The following is a 17445-nucleotide window of genomic DNA, read 5'->3' on the forward strand; positions in this document are numbered from 1 at the left end:
ATTTAAAATTTTATTAAAAATATTTAAAATTCTGCGCCGTGAAAATAATTGAATTCCTAAATGAAATTTTATTATTTTATGAAAATAATTTAATGTTTTCGTAGAATTTTATCAAAAATTTTTTTCAATAATAAAATTTTATGAAAATAATATTGAAAATCATAGAATTACAAAAAACTTGTGAAAATAATTGAAATTTTCCATAGAATTTTATTTAAATTTTTGAAAATAATTGAATTTTTTTTTTAGCGAAAAATTTTGCTATTTATAAAGATAAAGTGAATTCTAGACGAAATATTCGTTAAAATTTTTGAAAAATATTTGAAATTCTTTGAAGAATTTTATTACTTTTGAAAATAATTGAATTCTTGTGATGAATGTTGTTATTTAAAAAAATAATTGAATTTTGCAAAGAATTTTTTTTTTTTTTAAAATAATTCAATTTCTTCGAAGAATTTTGTTACTTTTGAAAATAATTGAATTCTTGTGATGAATATTGTTATTTATTAATATAATTGAATTTTGCAAAGAATTGTTTTTTTTAAATAATAGAATTTCTTCGAAGAATTTTGTTACTTTAAAAAATAATTGAATTTTGCAAAGAATTTTTTTTTTAAATAATTGAATTCTTGTGATAAATGTTGTTATTTATAAAAATAATTGAATTTTACAAAGAATTTTTTTTTTTTTGAAGAATAATTAAATTTCTTAAAAGAATTTTGTTACTTTAAAAAATAATTGAATTTTGCAAAGAATTTTTTTTTTAAATAATTGAATTCTTGTAATAAATGTTGTTATTTATAAAAATAATTGAATTTTACAAAGCATTTTTTTTTTTTAAGAATAATTGAATTTCTTTAAAGAATTTTGTTACTTTTGAAAATAATTGAATTCTTGTGATGAATGTTGATATTTATAAAAATAATTGAATTTTGCAAAGAATTTTTTTTTTTTTGAAGAATAATTGAATTTCTTTAAAGAATTTTGTTACTTTAAAAAATAATTGAATTTTGCAAAGAATTTTTGGTTTTTTTTTGAAAAATAATTGAATTCTTGTGATAAATGTTGTTATTTATAAAAATAATTGAATTTTACAAAGAATTTTTTTTTTTTTTTGAAGAATAATTGAATTTCTTTAAAGAATTTTGTTACTTTAAAAAATAATTGAATTTTGCAAAGAATTTTTGGTTTTTTTTTTAAAAATAATTGAATTCTTGTGATAAATGTTGTTATTTATAAAAATAATTGAATTTTACAAAGAATTTTTTTTTTTGAAGAAGAAGAATAATTGAATTTCTTTAAAGAATTTTGTTACTTTTGAAAATAATTGAATTCTTGTGATGAATGTTGTTATTTATAAAAATAATTGAATTTTGCAAAGAATTTTTGGTTTTTTTTTAAAAATAATTGAATTTCTTCGAAGAATTTTGTTACTTTTGAAAATAATTGAATTCTTCTAATAAATGTTGTTATTTATAAAAATAATTGAATTTTGCAAATAATTTTTTTTTATACTCCTAAAAATAATTGAATCTTGTCATTTATCAAGATAATTGCATTAAAACTTTTGAAATAATTTAAATAATAATAAAAAAATTAAATCTGGTCAGAAATAGAAAAAACAATTTTTTGAAGGTTTTGTATTTTGTTTATGAGGCAAACAAAAGGCTTTATGCATTTTATTTACTTTTTTCAATTTTTTTTTTATTTAAAAAAATTTTTTTTTATTGCATTCTTATCATATATTCATATGAGAAGGTATTGGTTTGTTTATTTAATATTTTGTTTTTTTATTTATTATTTTATTTTTAATATATTTCAAAAAAAGTTTCGAGGGTTGGCGAATTTTTAAAAAATACAGAATAATTGTAACGTATTCATGTCGAGATTTTTAAGTTCCTCCAGAGTTTTACGTTCAATTTTTTTTTTAAAGTAGGATTTTTTTTTTTTTTTTTTTTTTTTAATGATAAATGTTTGAAATATTGTTGTTGTAAGTAATAAAAAGAGTTTCTAAGTATTTTAAAGTAGGTAAACTTTGACACTACCCTAATAATTTCTAAGGAACAAATTAAATTTTTCTTTCAAGTAGGAAATATTTTTTTTATGATGAATTTTTGAAATATTGTTATTGTAAGTAATGGAAAGTTTTTAAGTGTTCTGAAGTAGGGTAAACCTTAATAATCTCTAAGGGACATTTAAAATTTTTTTTGAAGTAGGATTTTTTTTTTTTTTTTTTTTAATGATGAATGTTTGAAATATTGTTATTTTAATTAATAAAAAGAGTTTTTAAGTATTTTGAAGGAGGTAAACTTTGACATTACCCTAGTAATTTCTAAGGAACAAATTAAATTTTTCTTTCAAGTAGGAAATTTTTTTTTTTTTTTTTTTTTTTTTAATGATAAATAATTGAGACATTGTTGTTCAAAGTAATAAAAATAGTTTTTTAACTATTCGATTTATGTATATAAAGTATTAGAGTGGATGAGAGGGCAATAAACGCGTTTATTGTGCCAATTATAAATTATTGAAGTTCACACAGAGACATGACACTCGATGTTATGTTGCGTACGCGTGCGCAATAGTTTAAAGACATTTCAATTTTTCCCACGTTTGTATAACATAATCAAACCTCACACAGAGTTAACCGTCTTTTGAGAGTGAACCAGTGCTTACTCAAGATTGAATAATCTCCCTTGGACAGTCGATAATATTAATAAATTCAATTTTCTCCATTTTCCTCTGTGAGTACCTCAATTTTTTTTACATTACACTATCAATTTGATTGTTTCTCAAAATTAATTTAATTTGAATCGTTTAGTTCCAATTTTTATTTCAATTTTCAATTCAATTTTAATTTCACTTTTCACTTCGTTTTTCTTTAATTTAAATTTATCTCGTTTATAGTTTTTGATCTATTTCTGAATATCTAGATTTCGATTTATTTCCTAGTGAATAGTTTTCCATTTCTTTATTAGTTAATAGATTTGCATTTCTTTAGAGAATTAACATAGAAAAAAAATAAAACAATCATTAATTTAATAATAATAAATAAAAAAAAAAAAAAAAAAAAAAAAATAGGGATTGTGGTAAAATATATTGTTTGAGAGAAATATTATCGAAACGATTTAGAAGTTATTTCTGTCAGTTGGGAAATTTCAATACTTTTCTATTTTTTTTTCATTCGCTATAATGTCAATGTAATTATAGAGCTATTTCCAGTTACCAATATCTCGCTCTTTCGCGGCATGATTGTAATCTGTTAGTTGATGAAAAATAATTATTCACTTTCCTTTGGCGACCGTGACTGGTCACTTGTCTCCGAAGGGACTTTGATCATCGTCTTTGATTGAGAAAGACGATCGAATTTTTAAGTATATTTTTTTTTTTTTTTTTTTTTTTTTTTGAAGGGGACAAAGATTTTTTGTAGAGAATACAAAGATGAGACAAAAAAAAACTATTTCAAAAAAAAAAGAATTAAAAATAAATTTTTATTTTTCAATATTTTTTTGAATTGTTATTTAATATTTTATTCTTAGTAAAGTGCCAACTTAAATTCGCTAATACTGGGAATCAAAAACATATTCTCGAATATTATAATCGAATTCTTTAAAACGATTAAATTATTTTCAAAAAATATTCCAAATTCAATTATTTTCGAAAAATACTCGAAATTCAATTATTTTCAAAAAAAAATTCTCGTAATTCAATTATTTTCAATATCTAGTATTTTCAGAAATGTTTCGCAAAAAAAATCAATTATTAAATATAATTTATAAAATTCATCTAAAATTCAATTATTTTCATAAATAATAAAATTTCCACAGGAATTCAATTAATTTGAAATAGAATTTTCAAAAAAAAATTCGAAAAAATCAATTATTTAACAAAATTTTTATACAATTCTTCAAAACAATTCAATTACTTTCACTAATAATAACATTTATCATGGAAATTCAATTACATAAAAATAATTTTGATAAAATTCTAAGCAAGAATTCAATTATTTTCATAAATAATAAAACTCATCGAAGAATTTCAATTATTTTTAATACTATTTGAAATTTATTAATGGAAAAATTCAATTATTTTCACAAATTATTTTTTTCCAGAAGAATCCAATTATTTAAAATATCATTTTCATAATAATATTTATTATATTTTCGAAAAAAATTGATTATTTAAAACAATTTTTATAAAATTCTTATAAAGAATTCAATTATTTTCAAAAATAACAAAATTTTTCACTGAAATTCAATTATTTTTTAAAATTTTAATAAAATTTTTCGCAATAATTCAAATATTTTTAAATTTCAATTAAAAATGATTGAAATTGAATTCCTGAGATGAATTTTATTGAAATGTTGAAAAATAATTGAATTTCAGTGAAAAATTTTTGTCCTAAATTTTTAGAGAATTGAAAATTTGAAATAATTATGGTTAAAATCTCAAAAACAATTATAGTTGTAACGAATTTTAGTTCAAAATTCTAAAATAATTGAAAATTTCTTTAAACATTGAAATTTTTTTTAAATAAACTAATTTTAAATTAATTTATGTAAAAAGTTCTTACTCTTTACATTAAAAATTCATAAAATAATTGAATATTTTTGTAAGAATTTTTTTTTAAATTTCTAAAATAATTGAATATTTTCTGACTGAGTTCAATTATTTACAAAAATATTAGAATTTTTTACATGAATTATAATTACAATTAAAATAAAATTCTTTCTAAGAATTCAATTATTAAAGATAAATAAGAAAATTATTCCCGAAAATTCAATTATTTTGAGGTTTTTTAATAAAATTCTTTGCAAAAATTCAATTATTTTCATAAATAACAATATTCATCAGAAGATTTCAATTATTTTTAAAAGTAATAAATTTCTTCTTGTAAATTCAATTATTTTAAAAAATTCTAATAAAATCGTTCGCAAGAATTCAATTATTTTCATAAATAATAAAATGTTTTAAGGAATCCAATTATTTTCAAAAAAAATTTAGTAAAATACCACATAGACATTCAATGTATTGTCACAAATTTGAATAGAATTTTTATATTTAAAAATTTTTTTTTTTTTTTAAATTCTTGTAAAATAATTTTCAATATCTTTTATTTTCATAAAATTTCCAAACAGAATTCAATTATTTAAGAAAAATTTTCGTAAAAATCTTCATAAGAATTAAATTTTTTCATGAATGATAAAAATTCCTCAGGAATTGAATTATTTAAATTAGAATTTGCCTAAAATTAGTCGAAAGAAATGAATTATTTAAAAATTTTAATAAAATTCTTCGCAGGAATAAAATTAATTTTATAAAATATTAATATTATTTCATGAATTAATTTTTATTGCGTTACAAATTTTTTTTTTCAAATTATTTTTTCTTTCTCGGAAACATTCGACTTTTTTTTAGTAGATTCTCCATATTTTGAACTTTTTCTTTTCTTTCATATTTTTTTTTTATTTTCAGTATAGCATATTTTGACAGAGTGAGTGCGCAATTTTTCGTGCGTCTTTTCTTATCTATAATTGAATATATTTTAAATTTCATTTCCTTTTCTATTAGTTTCTCGAATATTTTTCTTTCTTTTTATTTTATTTATTTTTTTTCTCTTTAATGGAAAAGTGTCGTCAAGGTTTTTATCTTCAGTTTCGTATCTTCACAAAACTGACATTCGTAATTTCCTGTTTGTGTATTAGCAAGTCGAGATCCATGATTGTTTCTTCTCTATGATTTTGGTTGTGATGCGTTATTAAATTTTACCTAGGTTCTCATAATTTATGCATTCATCATCATTCATGAGCCTTTGAATTAAATTTTTCCATTTTTACAAAAAAAAAAAAAAAAATCACTGAGATCAGTGGAAAAAAAGTGGCCAATTAAAATTAAAAAATGTTGTTGATAATATAAGGCGTTGACGGTGTATAATTAATGTAAGTAAACGGATATAGAAGAAGTTATCAATAATAATTTTTTAGTTTTAATTTTTTTTTAATTGAAACTGAAAATGCCGAACAAAATTTTTTAATTAATTTAAAATTACTAAAAAAATTTTTAATTACTTTAAAATTACCAAAAAATTTTTTAATTAATTTAAAATTACTAAAAAAAATTTTAATTACTTTAAAATTACCAAAAAATTTTTTAATTAATTTAAAATTAATAAAAAAAATTTAAATTACTTTAAAATTACCAAAAAAAAATTTAAATTACTTTAAAATTACCAAAGAAAAATTTTAATTAATTTAAAATTACCAAAATTCTAGTAAAAAGTAATAATAATTATTTCCAAAATTGACTAATAATAATTATTAGTAATAATAAACAATAATTCTATTTTTATTTATTTGAATTTCCCGCCATGAAGTGCTGCGCAATTTTCATGTTGCGCTAATGCGCAGGCGTTAGTAGACGAGGGGAGGGGGAAAGGGACGATAGATCACTACGTGTCTCTTTCTATTGAGTTGATGCGTCTTCACACCTCATTCCAAAAAAAAAATTTATCGAGTGTGGAACTCGAAAAAAAAATAATATTAGGAAAAAGGTTATCAAAAAATAATCTGGCGCATAAAAAATTCGAATGTCATTAATTTAATTATTTTTAAATCAATAAAAATAAATAATAATAATAAAAATAAATTATAATAATATAATAATAATAATAATAATAAATTATAATAATAATATAATAAATAATATAATAATAATAATAATAAATTTTTAAATAAAAATGTTAAAGAGCAGTTAGTGCAGAAAAAGTATATTAAGTTCCAAAATTTATTTTTATTTTTCCAGAAGTAATTCGTTTTTGATTCAAGTGAAAATTAACTTATTCAGATTTAGTAACTGCTGTATATATACTTTGTGTCATTTTTTTAACGACAAAGATCGTAAAAGTTTATTATTCAAAATTTTTTTTTTTTTATTCACAATCATTTTTTTTTCACGAAATTGCGGTGAGTTTTATTTACTGTAATTTCAAATTTTACGGCTTTCTCGAGGTTTCTTTTTTATCGAAGTAATTCGTTTTTGAGTGAAGGGAATATACATCATTTTCGTTTATTTTCACGAAATGTCTTGAATGCTTCTTGGCAAAATAAACCGAGTCGGGAATCTAATTTTATTGATTTGTTATTATTCTCGATTTCCTATTCCGTCTTTAAACTATAACAAGTACTCGAATTTTATTAATTAGTAAAATAATTTCCTAAAAAAGTTTTTTTTTAATTTGTTTATTAATTATTTATTAATTTCAACTCGATTTTTAGGTTTTTTTTTAATTTCAGACGAATGTGGGAGTAAGGAAACTAGGGAAATTTATTTTTGATGGAAAAGACGTTTTTTTTTAATAGTAAATATTTTTTTGGTAGATTTCTGTAACCGATTTTTACCGACAAAAAAGGGTTCGTGTCGAGGGTAATATTTTTTCTACAGTAACGTTCGTCGTATAGTAAGGGATCTTCTTTACCGACTTTTTTCTCTTCCTTTCTTTTTTTAACTAAATTAAATACAAATTAAATCAATTTTTTTTCTAATTATTTTTAATATTTTTTTTTTAAATTAAAAATCTGTTTTAAAATTCAAATTTCTTTCTACAATTTCCATTGTCAAACTTAATTGAATCAAAGTAAAAATTTATATTTGAATTTGTGCCAACTTACGAAATTATTTTAATAGTATCAAAATGTTATTTTTTTTAATATTCACTGAAACGGCAATTTGCCAAATTTTTCATTTATTTTCGTACGGTAAATTTTGTATTTTTTTTTCAACAAAATTTTCACAAATTGTGTGCGCGAAAAAAATTTAAATACTTTCGTTTTTCACATCTTTAAAAATTTCTGTTTATTTAAAACAATTTTGTATATTAAAACTTCTCAAGAATTAAATTTATTTTTATAAATAGTAAAATTCTTTAGATTTACAAAATTCTTTTGAATATTATTTTTAAAAAATATTCTTCACAAGAATTCAATTATTTTTATAAATTTCCATAAAACTCTAAAAAACCAATTTAATTATTTTCAAAAGTAATAAAATTCTTCGCAAAAGTCAATTATGTTTAAAAAAATTTTTTTTAAATTTTCAAAATTTCAATTTTCTTTATAAATTGTTACGTACGAATTTTTTATGCGCTAGATTAATTTTTGATAATACTTTTCTCAATTCAATTATTTTTAAAAATAATAAAATTCTTTGAAAAAATTCATTTGTTTAATTTTTCTTTTTTTAATTTTTCAAATTTTAATTATCTTTATAAATAAATAAATTTATTGTTACATACGAATGGTTTTTTATGTGCCAGATCAGTTTTTGATAATACTTTTCACAATTTAAAACTTTTATTTTAATTTTCGATTTAATTAAAAAAAAATTTTATTTTATTTTATTTTATTTTATTGTAGAAAAATAAACGAATTGAAATGTTTTTAACAATATTTTTAATTTTATTTAAACAAATATATTTTCAAAGTACAAATATATTTTTCTTGCTCTTTGCCTTGAACTTGAAACAGCGAACTCTTCAGATCACCTCGTTTCAGCGATTCTCAACTATTTTCTCGAAACTATTTCATAATATTCGAATTTTTTTTCATATTTATATAAATAAAAATTAATAAATGAACGAAAAATAAAAATATGCATAAAATTGCAAATAAATTTTTTGATATTTATTTTTGTTTAAATAAATGAGGAAATGTATTTCTTTTTTTCTAATTTCCAGTTTATATGAGAAAAAAATTCTTCATTTATTATTTTTTTATTTTCTATTGTCAGCAAACAAATTAAAATTTTTTTTTGCAATTATATTTAGATTTGTAAAATAAATTAACTTGAAAATTAAAATAATAAGAATTGAAAAATATGGTAAAAAATAATTAAATAAATAAAAATAAATAACAAGAAATAATAATAATAATAAAAATAATAATAAATAAATAATAAGTAGGTAATTTTAATAGGGGAATGTAGTCAAGGTTGGTCTACTGTCTAGGTAGGCCATCGCGATTTTTTGGACAAGTTCACTAGCGTCACCTACGCGCATGCTTGTCGAAGCTTGTCTTAGTAAAACCTAACTTTTTGTTCAATTACATTTTCGGAGGATCGAAAATTGTGTTTTCTGTGACGTCGGCACAAAAAAAGCTGAAAAAAAGTTTTGTGCATAATGTGAAAAACCATTAATAAAAGATAAAAAACAAATTGAATCGTCAAGACAAGTATGCAGAAAATTTGTGGGACTCATGGTTGAAAGGAAAACAAAGTAAAAAATCGAATCCCGAAACGTATTTCTTTTTGTTTACAACAATTCGGTAATGTTACTTTCTGTCAAGGTCGGCCACTATGTGTTTAAAATGCGCAAAGATGAGGACGAGCTACTTCATTTGCAAAAACTGCAATTCTGTATAACTCATAATATAATTGATCATCTTATTAATAGTTTCATTTAATTTTATTAATATTTCAGTGCAAAAATTTTTTTTTATTTATATTTATTTTTTATATTGTTTATTTTTATTATTTTGTTATTTCATTAAGTTACAAACTGTAAACAATAAAGAATCAATTTTCAGTAACTCCAAACATGTTATTTTATTTTTTAAAGATTAATGCCCTTTGAATTTTAAACATGGCCGACCTTGACTGTAATGGCCAACCTGGACTACAAATTTTTTTTTTTTTAAATCTTTATAACTTTTTCATTTTTAAACCTGTCAATTTACTTTGTACAGAAAAAATGTTCCTATTAAACAGGACTTTCCAACCATATACTTCAATTGTCCAAATTCATTTTTAAAAAAAATTTATAAACAAAAGTCAAAAAGGTGGCCGACCTAGACTATGTTCCCCTAATAATAAAAATACATGTAAATTAATAATAAAATAATAATAATAATTAGAATAAAATACTTTGAAACTTCAAAATTTTTTTTTATTTCGAAAAAAAATGTTATGAAAATTTATTATTTTAATAACAATAAAAATACATGTAAATAAATAATAAAATATTAATAATAATTAGAATGCAATACTTTAAAACTAAATTAAATTTAAAAAAAAGAAAAAAAAAAAAAATGTTATGAAAGTAATTTTTTTCGTTAAAAAGTTGTATAATTGAGGTTCACTGAATGTGAAATGCTCGTTTGTTCTCGGCAATACTCGCGGTTTATCGTCAAACAGAGACATAGTCATTTTCTGATTTGTTTAGTTGCCGCGACCATCTGAGTCCAACGACAACGCATTGACAACGCATGTGAACTGATTATTTAAAATAATTTGTCAACTGTTCGTGATCAAAAAAATATGTCAGTGATTTAAAAAAAAAGAAAGAAAATAATAAAAATAGGGAGAAAAAAATTTTATTTTTCCAATTCATTTTTATTTTCTCTATTAAAAGTTTACACACAAAAGAAGTCGACGTAATTTTTTTTCTACACGTCAACTTTTATTTTATTTTTATTTCTTTGAAATGTTTTAAAATGTGTCTCGAATCACAAGGTCTTCTTACTTAGAAATGGTAAAAAAAAGTTTCTATATATATTTATTGACTATTTCTCCCCTAAAAATGAAGCTGAGACACTTTTTTGCGAAAATTTTTCTTTCACGAATGTTTTATATTTTTTTTCTTGTAAATTCGTTCTGCAATTACTTTTTTTTCAATTTTTTTTTATGTTTTAGCATTTTTTTCTTTTTATTTCTTTTTTAAATTTTTAAAAAATTTTATTTTCTTTTATTTATTTTTTTCGGTATTTTTATTTTGTCTGAAATTTTTTACTTTTTGCAATTTTATTCATTGTTTCATTTTACTCCCTTTTCTTATTCTATTTCTTTTTTATTTATTTATTTTAACTTTAGAAATTTTTTTTTTAAATTTGTAATTTACTTTTATATTTTCATTTATTTTCATTTATTGTATTATTAATTTCATTTAATTTCTATTTTTTATAATATTTATATATTTTGAATTAAAATATTTAAATATAAATTTTCTCCTATTCTTTTTTTTAATTTCTCTAATTTTTTTCTAATCTCTTTACTTATTTTTTATCATTATTTTTATTTTTTTATTTTATTATTATTTTTATTTATTTTATCATTATTTTTATTTATTTTTTTTAATTTCATTTTTTTTATTTATTTTTATTTACTTTTATCATTATCATTATCAAGTAAATAAATTAGTTATTATCGTTTTCATTATCAAATAAATAATTTTGTTTACGTTCGAAAAATAAAAAATAAAAAAAGGGAAAAAACATATTTACTGTTAATAAAGTTAAAAAAAATTTTTTTTTTAAACTAATAAATAAATTGAAAAATAATAAATAAATGAACTTAAAACTAATAAATTTACTTGAAAATAATAATTTTTTTGACTGAAACTGTTATTTTTTTCTTGTCGTCAATTATTCGCAATTAAAATCGATTATGATTCTGACGAGACGAATGACAATTAAAAAAATTTTTTCATTTTACAATCATAAGATGATTGGAAATTAAACAATGAACAAATTTGTATTAATAATTGTTTGAGAAGTTCGTTTGACGAATTTTGCATTGGAAAATATAATGTGAAGAAATTTTTAACGAGTGACAAAATTAAAACACACAGATATATAAATTTTTGCAATTATTTCTTGTCGTCGTGAAGTTTTTATTCTTTTTTGAAAGATTTATTTATTGAAGCCTCGACTTTGGCACGAATTCCCCCGAAAAATTAGTGCGCACGGCCAACTAAACTCAATTCTTGATCTTGAAAGTTCGTTTGTTATATAAAAATCATTTCAATTTTGCAAGGTAAAAATATATTTGCTTTATATATATTTTTCTTTTTTTTAATATTTTTTCAAATAAATGTTTATAAATATATATTTATTTTATATTTAAATAAATAAAAATTAAAAAAAAATTTTTTTTGACGGAATTTTTTTTTAATTAAAATGGTTTTTTAATTTACTGGTAAAAATATATTTGTTTTATATTCTTTTTTTGTTTCTCTTCAAATAAATATATTTATATATATTTAAATAAGTAAATAAAAATAAAAAAAAATTTTTTTTAGGAATTTTTTTTTAATTAAAATTGTTTTAATTTGCGGGGTAAAAATATCGTTGCTTTATATTCTTTTTCATTTTTTAATGTTTTTCAAATGAATATATATTTAAATAAATAAAAATAAAAAAAAATATTTATTTTTTGATGAATTTTTTTTTTTTTTTTTGAAGTTATTTTTGCAAGGCAAAGAATGTTAAGAAAATAAAAAGTAAAGGGGGAGTTTTGGAATAAAAAAAAATTGAGTGAGAAAATAGAAATTGCGATAAGTTTATAACTTCCACTAAGTGGGGGATATTTGGTGTGATTGAAAGTGTGATGGAAAGTTATTGCATAGAGTAATTGAGCTTCCTGTCTCGCAAATTAATTTGAGTCTCTTTGGGTAGCGAGAATTGTTGTGATTTAAATTTGTACACGAGCCACGAGAGACAATCCAATCAAACCACTTGATATTTTTAGTTATATGCACTGGCACTTTTAATTCAAGGGTCGAAAGCACCAATATATACTTTTTCTCTTTCTTTTTTTATTTTTCTGCTTTCTTGTTTCTTTTTTTGGTTTTTATTTCTTTTTTTAATTTTATTTTGTTTTAAAACGAATTTCAATTATTATTGCTTATGTAATGAAAATGATCAATTTTTCATGACACGGTCTATTTCTTTGATCTAATCGTAAACTTCTTTTTAAATTTTGCTAATTAAAAAAAAAAAAAAAAAAAAAAAAAAAATTGCCATCTGAATTATTATTTTAACTATTTATTTTTAACTACGCGATTTTAAATAAAATTCTTTTAAACAGTATAGAAAATTGCAGGTAGAAGTAGAGACAAGATAAAATAATTTTTTTTCCATTTGGTCATTATTAATTTAATTTATTTTTTAAAAGTCGTTAAATTATTCTTTTTGCCTCTGTCTATGTATGGAGAAACAATGAAGAACAAGATTTTATTACCTGCGAGAACAAATTGTAAACCGGAGAAGAACAAACGAATGTGTAATTACTAATCTCACGACAAACAGAAAAATATTGTCCCTGAGTCAATATTTAAAAGAAATTTTCACAGAGTGAATTATTAATTATTCGTTAGTTTATTCTTTGCCGCTGTTTACATAGATTACTATTTCTCCATGTGGTATTTAAATAATCGAAATTTGTCCCTTTTTGCATATTTTTTACATACCGAAATTTATATATTTTTTTTGAAAATTTAAATATATTTTGGAGGTTATGTATTACATTATATAATAATATATATTATATATTTGGAGGTTCAATTTTATTAAGAAATTAGCTCAGATTCTAAAAAAAATAACCTTTAAACCTGAAAATAAATAAAAATTCTAAATTAAATATGATAATAATTAATTAATAAATACTAATAATAATAATTTAAAATTAAATTTAATAAAAATGGTAAAATAGCATAACCTCAAAATTCGATGCGCGGCACTTGTATTGTTACGTTTACAGATTATGATATAATTGTTATATAATTTAGAAATATAACGAGTTGAACTCGTTTGACTAGTTTCGCATTAAATTATTAGTTCAGATTTTCAAAAAAACAACCTTTTTCCGAAATGTTGATATTAACGTGTTTTTAGTCCTATCCCGTTTGGTACAAAACTGACGTCATTTAAAGCTCCTAATTCTACGACTCGATCTGCGCATGCGCCATTCAGAGTTGCTGACTTGATCCTGGTTGTATATGCGCAAAAAAGTTGCGCACTAAAACAGATCGAGTTATAGAAATTTGAAGGTTCAATTTTATTAAGAAATTAGCTCAGATTCTAAAAAAAATAACCTTTAAACCTGAAAATAATTAAAATTAAAAATTAAAGTTATAGAAATTTGGAGATTCAATTCTATTAAGAAATTAGCTCAGATTCTAAAAAAATAACCTTTAAACCTGAAAATAAAAAAATTATAAATTAAAAATAATATTAATAATAATAATAATAATAATAATAATAATAATAATAATAATAATAATAATAATAATATAACTAAGACGACTGGAGGATAAATTCAAATATTTAATAAAAATAATAATTTTTATGCTTTACCTTTTCACTTATTGGCAACAAGTCATTTCCGTTCAGTAAATTAAAATCCTCAACGCTGATAAAATTATCAATTTTTTTCCAACATAAAAAAAATTTTTCCGATTATTTTTGTCGTTTCTTTTTTTATCAAGACGATAAACGATTTATGTATATATGAGAAAATTTACAATTATACGGGGAGATATAATGGTACTTCACATTGAGTTATACAATGAAATTACCTTTTAATTATCCCCAAGAATGTTTTGCTTTCATGGCAATAATGTAAATTTACATATAATATATACACACACGTCGATTATGCTGGTAAATTTCTAATTGTCGGTGTCATTTAACTCTCAGTTTCCTGCAATTAATTCAAGGAAACGGAAGCTCTTTAATCATTCGCACCTTCAAAATTATAGTCTCATTTTTTTTCTCCACCACCATCTCCTCTCAAGTGCGACAATATATAATTACTTTTTTAATAATTTAAACCTATAAAAATTGTAACTCTAAAAATAAAAAAACACTATAAACTATAAAAATTGTAATAATTAAAACTAAAATAAAAGTAATTAAACAATTATACGTCAATCTCTACATCTTACAATCGATACAACAATAAATCGCAAAATAAGTCGATTTATCGATATGTCAAAGTATAAATCGATATATCAATAGCTTGACGTATAAATCGATATATCGATAGGTTGATATATAAATTGATATATCGAAAGGTCGACGTATAAATCGATATATCTAAGTGTGAAGCGATAGGTCTAAGTATAAATTGATATATCGAAGTGAAAATCGATAAATCGGAGTACAAGTCGATAAGACGACGTATAAATCGATATAAAATCGATTCTTTTACAGAAAAAAGAATAATTTTTTGAAAAAAAAAATAAAATGTAATTTTTTTTTTATTTTGCAGTGTCGAAGAAGAAAATATAAAATTTTGGCCTAATGTCTGTATGGTCGACGAGCACTGGACGAAATTCAGTATTTGGTGCGGAGGGTGGACCGCCCCCCTCCACACACCTTTCAATTCATCCCCAACCACTCACTCACTTGCACAGCAGCACCGGTCACTGTTTCCACAAAAGATTTCACAACTGTCAGGTTTGTATAATGATACTGAAAATAATTTATAAATTATTTTTTTATAATTTCTTTAGGTTCAAGACATTTTATAATTTTTCTTTCAAAATTAATTTAATTTTTAAGTTAAATATTTCTTTTTGTTCCATTTTTGTTATTCCTGCGCTTTGTGACCTTTCTCTGCACAAAATATTTTTATTAAGATTATTTTCTAAATTAAAAAAACAAAATTTTTTTTCTCTCTGCACTTTTGGCCTTTATTAACATTCGTTTCAGCTTCTTCTTCTTTTTTTTTTGTTTAATTAATTGTTTTTTTTTTCACTATTTAGTGTAATTGTTATTTTTTGTTTGGTTCAGCACCTGTTGGTTTTTTTGTCCTACGTGGGACTTGCTAGAAGCTCCTCTGTTGGCAGCACAATTTGGTATGTTCTTCTAATTGCTCAACACACGAGCTTTTTATTTCTCGCTACTAACATTTTTCCAATTTTTTGTTTATTGGTAATTATATTTACATTTTTTTTTTGGCCTTTCTAAATCGGCATTCAATTTAGTTTTGGTAAAATTTTGTAGGGAAATTTTTAAAATTATTATTCAAAAACAAAAATTGTATTCTAATTACAATTAATACTTTAAAAAATTCGAAATTGGAAAACGTGTTCGATTGTTTTAAAAAAATTTTTTAATATTTTTATTTTTGATAAGAAATTAGTCTTTTATTTTTATTTTAAAAAAATTCATTTGTATTTTCTATTTTAAATTAACCGCTTTTTTAAAATAAATTGATTAAAAAATTAATCCTGATGGCACATTTTTCCGCAATTAACAATTTTTTTTCTAATATTATTATTTCAAAAGTTATTTATCGTATTAATTGTTCTTTCTGAAAGAAGAAGTTTAAAATTTTTTTTTTAATTATATTTAATTGAGGCTCCCAATTCAAGAACCGGTTGGACGCTCGAACGACACGCGCTAGTACCAGTCGGGTAGCAGTGAGTGGCCCAGAGGCGCTCACTGCTCACTGACTGGCAGTTGCGCGTGTCGTCCGAGCGTCCGACCGGTTCTTGAATTGGGAGCCTCAATTTATAATTTTTTCAATTTAGAATTATTTTTTCACCTCTTTTCTTTAGTCTAAAATGTCACAGTCTGGAGATGGCCTTCATACTCCGGGATATCTTGCTTGGAGGAAACTTCAGCTCAGTCGAGCGAAACTCAAGGCCTCGAGTAAAACTTCAGCACTTCTCTCTGGTTTTGCCATGGTAATTATTTTTCCGTTTTTTTTTTTAACAAAAAAAAATACAAAATTCTGAAAGTAGAACTATTTTCAACAAATTTTAACTAATATATATGCAAAAAACATTTTTTGAAGAATTTAAAAAATTTTAAAACTGTCGATTTTATTTCAATTTTTTTTCCACAAGAATTTTTTAAGCGATTTTAAAAATTATATACAAAAGTTTAGTTTTTGAACGATTTTAAAAAATTTTTCAAATATTGAAATTCGTCGATTTTTTTAATGTTTAAAACTTGTTATTACAATTCTATTATTTTATAGTTGTTATTGTATGTTACAATTTATCATTAACTTGTTATTACAATTCTATTATTTAATAGTTATTATTTGTTACAATTTATTATTAACTTGCTATCACAATTTTATTATATTATAATTGTTATATTATTAGTTACAATTTATTATTAACTTGTTATTACAATTTTATTATTTTATAGTTGTTTTTATTCGTTACAATTCATTAATAACTTGTTATTACAATTCTATTATTTTATAGTTGTTTTTATTTGTTACAATTTATTATTAACTTGTTATTACAATTCTATTATTTCATAGTTATTATTTGTTACAATTTATTATCAACTTGTTATTACAATTTTATTATTTCATAGTTGTTATTGTTTGTTACAATTTATTATTAACTTGTTATTACAATTCTATTACTTCATAGTTGTTATTCACATTTATTATTAGTTACGATGTCGTAACATTAGTTTTTATTGAAACCTACGTTTCAAAAAAATGATAGTGTTAATTTAATTTTCATAAATATTGTTTAATATTTTGTTAAATTTAATGAAAATTAATTATTGAATTTAATTTTTAAACATGAAACAAAAATATTCAGTCAAAAATATAGGTTAGAATAAGAATTTATATAACACAATGATGTTTCGTGAACAGGATTTTTAAAGAGTATTTTTCACTCTTCGAAATAATTGAACTCTTTAA

General features: G+C 21.2%; 1 protein-coding gene across 5 annotated transcripts in view; it reads left to right on the top strand.

Moving 5' to 3' along the window:
* LOC122512649 (calcium release-activated calcium channel protein 1) overlaps positions 1 to 17445 on the top strand; it is a 55004-nt gene that overhangs the window by 33521 nt on the left and 4038 nt on the right. For 2 of the 5 annotated variants that reach the window (XM_043628598.1, XM_043628599.1), the window contains 2 exons: positions 15037 to 15224; positions 16331 to 16459. In XM_043628598.1, the coding sequence (XP_043484533.1) occupies positions 15069 to 15224; positions 16331 to 16459 (285 nt within the window). In that variant the 5' untranslated portion in view covers positions 15037 to 15068. Of the gene's footprint in view, positions 1 to 2604; positions 2742 to 10203; positions 10520 to 15036; positions 15225 to 15560; positions 15626 to 16330; positions 16460 to 17445 lie in introns of those variants that run through there. The other 3 variants (XM_043628601.1, XM_043628600.1, XM_043628603.1) reach the window with 3 other exon arrangements.

The sequence above is a fragment of the Leptopilina heterotoma genome, unplaced genomic scaffold (genome assembly GCF_015476425.1).
Source record: "Leptopilina heterotoma isolate Lh14 unplaced genomic scaffold, ASM1547642v1 Lhet_123, whole genome shotgun sequence".
NCBI classification, from domain to species: Eukaryota; Metazoa; Arthropoda; class Insecta; order Hymenoptera; family Figitidae; genus Leptopilina; species Leptopilina heterotoma.